The sequence below is a fragment of the Polyodon spathula genome, chromosome 16 (genome assembly GCF_017654505.1).
Source record: "Polyodon spathula isolate WHYD16114869_AA chromosome 16, ASM1765450v1, whole genome shotgun sequence".
In the NCBI taxonomy this organism is placed as follows: domain Eukaryota; kingdom Metazoa; phylum Chordata; class Actinopteri; order Acipenseriformes; family Polyodontidae; genus Polyodon; species Polyodon spathula.
The window spans coordinates 38,787,263-38,798,434 of record NC_054549.1 but is presented as its reverse complement, the minus strand read 5'-3'; the positions used below and the strand labels follow the sequence as shown (position 1 = coordinate 38,798,434).

The 11,172-nt window shown below is 51.4% G+C and overlaps 2 protein-coding genes across 2 annotated transcripts in view; both read right to left on the bottom strand.

The window, feature by feature from the left end:
• Positions 1-6: 6 nt before the first annotated feature.
• On the bottom strand, positions 7-8,173 carry LOC121328204 (inosine-5'-monophosphate dehydrogenase 2-like; the record flags this gene model as incomplete). The annotated part of the gene is made up of 3 exons (XM_041272753.1): positions 7,135-8,173; positions 3,103-3,151; positions 7-93 (listed from the first exon to the last, which is right to left on the bottom strand). Coding segments are annotated over exons 1-3 (234 nt in total), but the record flags the coding sequence as incomplete, so codon positions are not given.
• Positions 8,174-10,653: 2,480 nt separating this feature from the next.
• LOC121328343 (E3 ubiquitin-protein ligase ARIH2-like) overlaps positions 10,654-11,172 on the bottom strand; it is an 18,050-nt gene continuing 17,531 nt past the window's right edge. The window contains exon 14 of the mRNA XM_041272960.1: positions 10,654-10,994. Coding sequence (XP_041128894.1) covers positions 10,923-10,994 — 72 coding nt within the window. The 3' untranslated portion in view covers positions 10,654-10,922. The remainder of the gene's footprint in view (positions 10,995-11,172) is intronic.

Here is an 11,172-nt window from a genome sequence, read left to right as displayed (position 1 = left end):
GATGGCCATGCTGGACTCGGTCACTGTGTCCATGGGAGAGGAGACCAGGGGGGTCTTCAGTGTGATGCGTTTCGTCAGGGCAGAGGTCAGGTCCTGAGAGTAAACACAAGAGTCCATCAACAACCACCACTAGCCAGAGCACTGCAGAGACACAAACAGTCACCCAGCACTGACCACAGCACTGCAGAGACACACACACAATCACCCAGCACTGACCAGAGCACTGCAGAGACCACACACACAATCACCCAGCACTGACCAGAGCACTGCAGAGACACACACACACAATCACCCAGCACTGACCAGAGCACTGCAGAGACCCACACAATCACCCAGCACTGACCAGAGCACTGCAGACACAGACACACAATCACCCAGCACTGACCAGAGCACTGCAGAGACACACACACAATCACCCAGCACTGACCAGAGCACTGCAGAGACACACACAATCACCCAGCACTGACCAGAGCACTGCAGAGACACACACACACAATCACCCAGCACTGACCAGAGCACTGCAGAGACACACACACACAATCACCCAGCACTGACCAGAGCACTGCAGAGACACACACAATCACCCAGCACTGACCAGAGCACTGCAGAGACACACACACACAATCACCCAGCACTGACCAGAGCACTGCAGAGACACACACACACAATCACCCAGCACTGACCAGAGCACTGCAGAGACACACACACACAATCACCCAGCACTGACCAGAGCACTGCAGAGACACACACACACAATCACCCAGCACTGACCAGAGCACTGCAGAGACACACACACAATCACCCAGCACTGACCAGAGCACTGCAGAGAGACACACACACAATCACCCAGCACTGACCAGAGCACTGCAGAGACACACACACAATCACCCAGCACTGACCAGAGCACTGCAGAGACACACACACAATCACCCAGCACTGACCAGAGCACTGCAGAGACACACACAATCACCCAGCACTGACCAGAGCACCGCAGAGACACACACAATCACCCAGCACTGACCAGAGCACTGCAGAGACACACACAATCACCCAGCACTGACCAGAGCACTGCAGAGACACACACAATCACCCAGCACTGACCAGAGCACTGCAGAGACACACACAATCACCCAGCACTGACCAGAGCACTGCAGAGACACACACACACAATCACCCAGCACTGACCAGAGCACTGCAGAGACACACACACAATCACCCAGCACTGACCAGAGCACTGCAGAGACACACACAATCACCCAGCACTGACCAGAGCACTGCAGAGACACACACACAATCACCCAGCACTGACCAGAGCACTGCAGAGACACACACACAATCACCCAGCACTGACCAGAGCACTGCAGAGACCCAGCACACACACAATCACCCAGCACTGACCAGCAGCACTGCAGAGACACACACACAATCACCCAGCACTGACCAGAGCACTGCAGAGACACACACACAATCACCCAGCACTGACCAGAGCACTGCAGAGACACACACACAATCACCCAGCACTGACCAGAGCACTGCAGAGACCCACACACAATCACCCAGCACTGACCAGAGCACTGCAGAGACCCACACACAATCACCCAGCACTGACCAGAGCACTGCAGAGACACACACACAATCACCCAGCACTGACCAGAGCACTGCAGAGACACACACACACAATCACCCAGCACTGACCACAGCACTGCAGAGACACACACACAATCACCCAGCACTGACCAGAGCACTGCAGAGACACACACACAATCACCCAGCACTGACCAGAGCACTGCAGAGACACACACACAATCACCCAGCACTGACCAGAGCACTGCAGAGACACACACAATCACCCAGCACTGACCAGAGCACTGCAGAGACACACACAATCACCCAGCACTGACCAGAGCACTGCAGAGACCCACACACACAATCACCCAGCACTGACCAGAGCACTGCAGAGACACACACACAATCACCCAGCACTGACCAGAGCACTGCAGAGACCCACACACACAATCACCCAGCACTGACCAGAGCACTGCAGAGACCCACACACAATCACCCAGCACTGACCAGAGCACTGCAGAGACCACACACACAATCACCCAGCACTGACCAGAGCACTGCAGAGACCACACACACAATCACCCAGCACTGACCAGAGCACTGCAGAGACCCACACACAATCACCCAGCACTGACCAGAGCACTGCAGAGACACACACACAATCACCCAGCACTGACCACAGCACTGCAGAGACACACACACAATCACCCAGCACTGACCAGAGCACTGCAGAGACACACACAATCACCCAGCACTGACCAGAGCACTGCAGAGACACACACACACAATCACCCAGCACTGACCAGAGCACTGCAGAGACACACACAATCACCCAGCACTGACCAGAGCACTGCAGAGACACACACACACAATCACCCAGCACTGACCAGAGCACTGCAGAGACACACACACAATCACCCAGCACTGACCAGAGCACTGCAGAGACACACACACAATCACCCAGCACTGACCAGAGCACTGCAGAGAGACACACACACAATCACCCAGCACTGACCAGAGCAGACTGCAGAGACACACACAATCACCCAGCACTGACCACAGCACTGCAGAGACACACACACAATCACCCAGCACTGACCAGAGCACCGCAGAGACACACACAATCACCCAGCACTGACCAGAGCACCGCAGAGACACACACACAATCACCCAGCACTGACCAGAGCACCGCAGAGACACACACACACAATCACCCAGCACTGACCAGAGCACTGCAGAGACAAACACACACAATCACCCAGCACTGACCAGAGCACTGCAGAGACACACACAATCACCCAGCACTGACCAGAGCACTGCAGAGACACACACACACCCAACTCAGCACTGCAGAGACACACACACAATCACCCAGCACTGACCAGAGCACTGCAGAGACACACACACAATCACCCAGCACTGACCAGAGCACTGCAGAGACACACACAATCACCCAGCACTGACCAGAGTCAGTCTTTCTGCATTCTTGTGAAGGGGAGCAGTATGAACCCCTCGGACAGCCTGAGGGACACTCACCACGTGATCCGCTGTGAAGTCGATGTACCCAGGCAGGATGAGGAAGTCACTGAAACAAGCAAACAAACAAGCAGTCAGTCCTCCCTTTACAGCAGAGCAGACACACAGAGGGCTGGCCATGGCAGAGGCTCGGTTTCACGTCAGCACACATTTCAGGGATGGCACTAAGACTACCGCTGCACAGCAGTCTGATACATTCCTGATTTTCTATGAGTTGAAAAAGACTCACCTGAGCGTGCTGCCTATACACAAAGGCTCACTCACGCGCACGCACCCGGGATGGTAAGAGGGTTCATCCACTCCAGGTTCTCCTATGAGCCTGATTAGCCCTAGTGTGTACAGCTAACAAGCTCAGGGGTATCTCACTAAACTGCTGTGCAATTGTATCACCTCTTACTGCAGAGACGTTTGGAAAAGCTGCTTTGATGATTAGAGTTTTAAAAGGCAAGCTGACGTCTGCAGTGTTTGAATCCACGTTTGTACCTCCTGCCCCCTCCCTGCAGACTGACTGAGGCAGCTTGGACGTCCTCTTCTGGGTTAGAGGTGACTGGGGGGATTTCTGCAAGCTGGATGGCCTGAGCAGAGAGGAAAGCTCCACAAGACTATTATTAGAACTGTCAGCCACACAGAGCCTCGAGAGCAGCGCAGCCACGCAGAGCCTGGAGAGCAGCAAAGCACAACAGACAGAGAGGAGGCCATCGGACGTGTCTTTAGAATATATCATACACCCCGATAGTGATGCGATTCAGCCCTCTGAAATGTCTATTTTAGATAGTTTGCAACAGATGGAAGTTGTGTCATATTAAAATGACCCACCGTGCACTTCACACACCCCATCACCCTGACCCACCGTGCACTTCACACACCCCATCACCCTGACCCACCGTGCACGTCACACACCCCATCACCCTGACCCACCGTGCACTTCACACACCCCATCACCCTGACCCACCGTGCACGTCACACACCCCATCACCCTGACCCACCGTGCACTTCACACACCCCATCACCCTGACCCACCGTGCACTTCACACACCCCATCACCCTGACCCACCGTGCACGTCACACACCCCATCACCCTGACCCACCGTGCACTTCACACACCCCATCACCCTGACCCACCGTGCACTTCACACACCCCATCACCCTGACCCACCGTGCACTTCACACACCCCATCACCCTGACCCACCGTGCACTTCACACACCCCATCACCCTGACCCACCGTGCACGTCACACACCCCATCACCCTGACCCACCGTGCACTTCACACACCCCATCACCCTGACCCACCCTGCACTTCACACACCCCATCACCCTGACCCACCGTGCACGTCACACACCCCATCACCCTGACCCACCGTGCACTTCACACACCCCATCACACTGACCCACCGTGCACTTCACACACCCCATCACCCTGACCCACCGTGCACTTCACACACCCCATCACACTGACCCACCGTGCACTTCACACACCCCATCACCCTGACCCACCGTGCACTTCACACACCCCATCACCCTGACCCACCGTGCACGTCACACACCCCATCACCCTGACCCACCGTGCACGTCACACACCCCATCACACTGACCCACCGTGCACTTCACACACACCATCACCCTGACCCATCGTGCACTTCACACACACCATCACACTGATTCACTCCGCAGGACAGCTGCACTACAGTACAGTTGCAAAGAGGCTTTTCCAAAGTTATTAATAACTATTCAACATGCAACAGGGCTAACTTTAGAAATACCAAAAGAAAGGTCATCAATTCAATGACAGGGGTTTCAAATGTTAGTCTTTCGACGTCTTCAATGAAAAGCTGAGACGTTTGTCTTGAATTTAGTAGGTTTCTTTAGTATTTCTAAAGCTAGCGCTTTTGATGATTAAAGCGTTTACTCCACAAGTGACTGTGCCCTTATTCAGAGCTTTTAAATGTGATCTAAAGCAGCCCTTCTTATCCCCAGTAACATACTGCCAGCAGCCCTTCTTATCCCCAGTAACATACTGCCAGCAGCCCTTCATATTCCCAGTAACATACTGCCAGCAGCCCTTCTTATCCCCAGTAACATACTGCCAGCAGCCCTTCATATTCCCAGTAACATACTGCCAGCAGCCCTTCTTATCCCCAGTAACATACTGCCAGCAGCCCTTCATATTCCCAGTAACATACTGCCAGCAGCCCTTCATATTCCCAGTAACATACTGCCAGCAGCCCTTCATATTCCCAGTAACATACTGCCAGCAGCCCTTCATATTCCCAGTAACATACTGCCAGCAGCCCTTCATATTCCCAGTAACATACTGCCAGCAGCCCTTCATATTCCCAGTAACATACTGCCAGCAGCCCTTCATATCCCCAGTAACATACTGCCAGCAGCCCTTCATATTCCCAGTAACATACTGCCAGCAGCCCTTCTTATTCCCAGTAACATACTGCCAGCAGCCCTTCATATTCCCAGTAACATACTGCCAGCAGCCCTTCATATTCCCAGTAACATACTGCCAGCAGCCCTTCATATTCCCAGTAACATACTGCCAGCAGCCCTTCATATTCCCAGTAACATACTGCCAGCAGCCCTTCATATTCCCAGTAACATACTGCCAGCAGCCCTTCATATTCCCAGTAACATACTGCCAGCAGCCCTTCTTATCCCCAGTAACATACTGCCAGCAGCCCTTCATATTCCCAGTAACATACTGCCAGCAGCCCTTCATATTCCCAGTAACATACTGCCAGCAGCCCTTCATATTCCCAGTAACATACTGCCAGCAGCCCTTCATATTCCCAGTAACATACTGCCAGCAGCCCTTCATATTCCCAGTAACATACTGCCAGCAGCCCTTCATATTCCCAGTAACATACTGCCAGCAGCCCTTCTTATCCCCAGTAACATACTGCCAGTACAAAACACCCCCAGAAACACACACGTGTACGATCTGCATGGTTACAGCACAGACACACACGTGTACGATCTGCATGGTTACAGCACAGACACACACGTGTACGATCTGCATGGTTACAGCACAGACACACACGTGTACGATCTGCATGGTTACAGCACTGACACACACGTGTACGATCTGCATGGTTACAGCACAGACACACATGTGTACGATCTGCATGGTTACAGCACAGACACACACGTGTACGATCTGCATGGTTACAGCACTGATCACACACGTGTACGATCTGCATGGTTACAGCACAGACACACACGTGTACGATCTGCATGGTTACAGCACAGACACACATGTGTACGATCTGCATGGTTACAGCACTGACACACACGTGTACGATCTGCATGGTTACAGCACAGACACACACGTGTACGATCTGCATGGTTACAGCACAGACACACACGTGTACGATCTGCATGGTTACAGCACTGATCACACACGTGTACGATCTGCACGGTTACAGCACAGACACACACGTGTACGATCTGCACGGTTACAGCACAGACCCACACGTGTACGATCTGCATGGTTACAGCACAGACACACACGTGTACGATCTGCACGGTTACAGCACAGACACACACGTGTACGATCTGCATGGTTACAGCACTGACACACACGTGTACGATCTGCATGGTTACAGCACTGATCACACACGTGTACGATCTGCATGGTTACAGCACTGATCACACACGTGTACGATCTGCTCTGTTTAAAGAGTGCTATTAATTAAGAGTGCATCGTGTCATCGCTGAACGAATCACTGTTTATATATCGAGCTGTAAGACAGCGCGCCGTGGGGTCTGCAATGAAGCCCTGTGGAGCTGCACTTGAGCACCGCTCAGTGTGTGCCTTGCAATGCAGGACTAGTCAACAAACACAAAGATTTCTGGGCAATAACAAATAACAAGATGGCATGACTTCCAAGCAACATTGAGACACGCGGGAGACAGGGTATTACTGCACTGTTTAAATGCATCGTCATTATTATCATTGGTGTTATTAACGCAAGCCCTTTGCGCGCCGCTGTCTGGCTCGTCCGGTTGTGTTTGGGTCACTCACTTGTATGTCAGCCCGTCTCCGCAGTTGAAAAGCTGCCGGGCCGCAAGCCCGTCCTCCGGGACATATCCTGTCCCGCCGCTGATCAGATAATCCGCCATGCTTTCCCGGTCGAGAAAAACCGGAGAACGACTGGGGTCCGCTGAGCGTGGTTTCGCTCTCTGCTCTGCAGTGCGAGAGTGTCTGTGTGTACGGTCGGTTTGCGTCGCACGAAGCAGTCCAGTTGACTCGGTTTCTCCGCAAGACCCCGCTTGCCTCCTCCACAATCCACAACGTGTTTCTACAGGACAACCGCTTCCGCGGGGATACGAAGACTGTCCCGGATCGTCACTTCCTTTACACACACACACGACAGTGATGTAGGCGGGCTGGCTGCCTAGGGCGCCGTGCTATACGCGACCCCAACGGCCTGCTTAAAAATCCGATTCTATCGCTCTGTGCCTGGCGAGAGCGTACCCAGCATCGAGCACGATCACTGCAGGGACAGACGAGCCCAGCATCGAGCACGATCACTGCAGGGACAGACGAGCCCAGCATCGAGCACGATCACTGCAGGGACAGACGAGCCCAGCATCGAGCACGATCACTGCAGGGACAGACGAGCCCAGCATCGAGCACGATCACTGCAGGGACAGACGAGCCCAGCATCGAGCACGATCACTGCAGGGACAGACGAGCCCAGCATCGAGCACGATCACTGCAGGGACAGACGAGCCCAGCATCGAGCACGATCACTGCAGGGACAGACGAGCCCAGCATCGAGCACGATCACTGCAGGGACAGACGAGCCCAGCATCGAGCACGATCACTGCAGGGACAGACGAGCCCAGCATCGAGCACGATCACTGCAGGGACAGACGAGCCCAGCAGGGACAGACGAGAGAAACTCGCCTTCACTCGCCACGCTTCCCACTACAGACTCCTGAACAGTGTGGGTGTTGGGCACTGTGCTGCATAAACCCCAAGCCCGAATCAACACTATTTACATGAAAACTATCCTTCTATTAGATATCTGTACAGAGCATCCGTGTATTTTACTACACGGTGTAATATAATTCCATCTAGAAGATCACATACACTGTGTAGAACAGGTTACCTTTTTAGGGAGAAACAAAAAGGCATGAGTGACGTTTCTTCGCATTTATTTGACTCTTTGACGCTGTACGGTTTAACATTTCAGAATGTTTCTAGTAACTTCTGGACTGTATTTCCAGACCCGCGATGCAGTTTCCGATGGAAATCTGAAACGGACGAGTGTCCCGTGACTCGAATATTGATTCTCCGTGTGGACCCCAGCCTGGGCAGCGAGTCTGCATGAACGAGAAGAAATACACCTTTCCGTTTTTAATGAGGTACACAGATGCGTGCTGAACTTGAGACTGTCACCAGACCCCGCCTCGAGTTCTCCTCGCTGGTGTGACACAGTGAGTGAACGGACACCGCTGCGAATCACTGAATCACTTTCTCTGAGTGCTGCTAACACACATATTCATGAAGCGGGATCGATCCTCTGCACCACAGATACTCATTCACAGTTTAAATAATCGCTGCAAAATGAATAGCTCCTGTTCCTCAGACCGGCTGGCTGTGGAGGCCCCAGCTTGCCTGCCCTTGCCTGTCTCTCCTCCTGCAGTGAGGGGAACTGAAGAGACCGGTGCTGTGGAGCAGGGCCGGTCAGCTCCCTGTCTCTGCTGGTTTTAATTGGAACTGAGCTCTCAATTACTTAACGAGACCCTTTACTGAACTGATGCACTTAATTAGACCTTTTTTAATTGTTCTCAGCTCCTAGAAAGTAGCAGTTTTCAAGTTATGAAATGTTTTAGCTGACTGGAACGCTGCGCCAGTTTCAGAGCTCAACACGAGGACAAAGGCCTGTTTCAGAGCTCAACACGAAGACAAAGGCCAGTTTCAGAGCTCAACACGAGGACAAAGGTCTAAGTTCAGTGAAGTAATGGAGAGTCCAGTCAGAAGAGAAGCCAAAGACCCATGGAGTCCACACGACCAGGGCTGGGAAACCCTGCTTTAGAGGGATACCCCTCACCTCTGTATCCCAGCATTCCCTGTGCCTGGACCGCAGCGCAGGCACCACAGTACTCCAATCCAGACAGGGGGGTCCCCTCTTACTGGAATGGAACGAATCAGATCTGGGAATCATTTCTTTGCAGTGAATCACAGGAAAGAAGGCAGAACATACAGATAAATAAAAAAATAAACTAACAGAGAATTTGTTTTATTTTCAAGTTGCATAACTATAAAACACTCAGTGGTAGATTCAGAAATACTGAAATTAATGTTAACTGAAACACTGAGAAAGACAGAGTTTGAAGCATCTGCCTTTGAATTCAAGAGAGTTTCTTTCAACATTTCTAAATCTATTTTCATGTTTTTAGGTTTATTATTAAAACACCTGAACAAAACACACTCAGCCAGCACACTTTTAAAAATGTTTTTTCTGTTATTCTAGTTCTGTATTCATGTACAACTTCTGAAAATTACAAGTTATTTTTTTAATGACCTAACACTATTAACAGCCATTTTCAAAAGAAAGAAAAAAACAAAAAAACAGAAAGCAGGAGAGAGACAGGAGGCGGGGAGAGACAGAGACAGAGAGGCAGGGAGAGATAGGAGACAGAGAGGCAGGGAGAGACAGAGACAGAGAGGCAGGGAGAGACAGAGACAGAGAGGCAGGGAGAGACAGAGACAGAGGCGCAGGGAGAGGTAGGAGACACAGAGGGTGAGATATTGCAGTGGGTCTGACTCCAAACCAATACTGCAGCAATGACACATTTAATACTGATACTTTCAGAAACCAGCAACAAATAAATCAGAACGTTTCTTTAGCATCTCTGAATGACACATACAGACTGCTTAACAGAGAGAGACAGCACACTGTCTGCAATGAGAGTACTGTGCAGGGCTAGTTTGAGACTTGCGTTTAAATTTAAAAGCGTGTTGTTAGTAAAGATGGAGGGAATATGTTCTGCAGTATACTGCACAATTACTACATTAGAAACTTTATCCAGACTAGGTTACCAGCTTTGGCTCCAATGCAAAGTTAAGAAGATTAAGAAAAGCAACAGGCAGGTGATGCGTGCAGGTTAAACACACAGAGAGGAAGGACAGCAATAGGCAGGTGATGCGTGCAGGTTAAACACACAGAGAGGAAGGACAGCAATAGGCAGGTGATGCGTGCAGGTTAAACACACAGAGAGGAAGGACAGCAATAGGCAGGTGATGCGTGCAGGTTAAACACACAGAGAGGAAGGACAGCAATAGGCAGGTGATGCGTGCAGGTTAAACACACAGAGAGGAAGGACAGCAATAGGCAGGTGATGCGTGCAGGTTAAACACACAGAGAGGAAGGACAGCAATAGGCAGGTGATGCGTGCAGGTTAAACACACAGAGAGGAAGGACAGCAATAGGCAGGTGATGGGTTTTAACCTCCACGCATCACGCTGGATCAGTTTCTAGTTTTATAAACAAACATTCACAGATTCCTCGTTTTTTTTTCTTATTAAAAAAATAAATAAAATGAACTATAACCTATTGGAACGGAGCAAAAAAACCAAAAAAACTAACAAAACTAAAACGGCAGTAGTGCTGCTTGAATAATGCAGTTTACTGCAGTGATGGGAGGCACACAGAAGTCAGGTATCTAGAAAGTGAAAAATGAGAAAGAGGGATGAAGAGGAGGTGTGTGTCCTGCAGCCTGGCGTGCTGTCTGGGCGCTGTGTCACAAGACCTCTGTGTCTGTCTGTCTGTCTGTCTGTCCCTCTCGCTCGCTCTGGGCTCAGGTGTCGTGGAAGTCTTTCAGCAGCGTCCGTCTCCTCTGCTCTGCGATGTGCATCTGATTTTCTAAATCCTGCAATGCAAACACAGAGGTTGCTGGGGTGTGAGAGTGTCCTCCTCGCGGAGCTGCACACTTACAGAGCTCCACGCGCAGCTGGACAACTCAGCTACACACAGCCACACAGATACCCTCACCCACAAAGACTCACCCCCGTGTCGTAGCTGGACAGCTCCCCCTTGGTGAGGCTCAC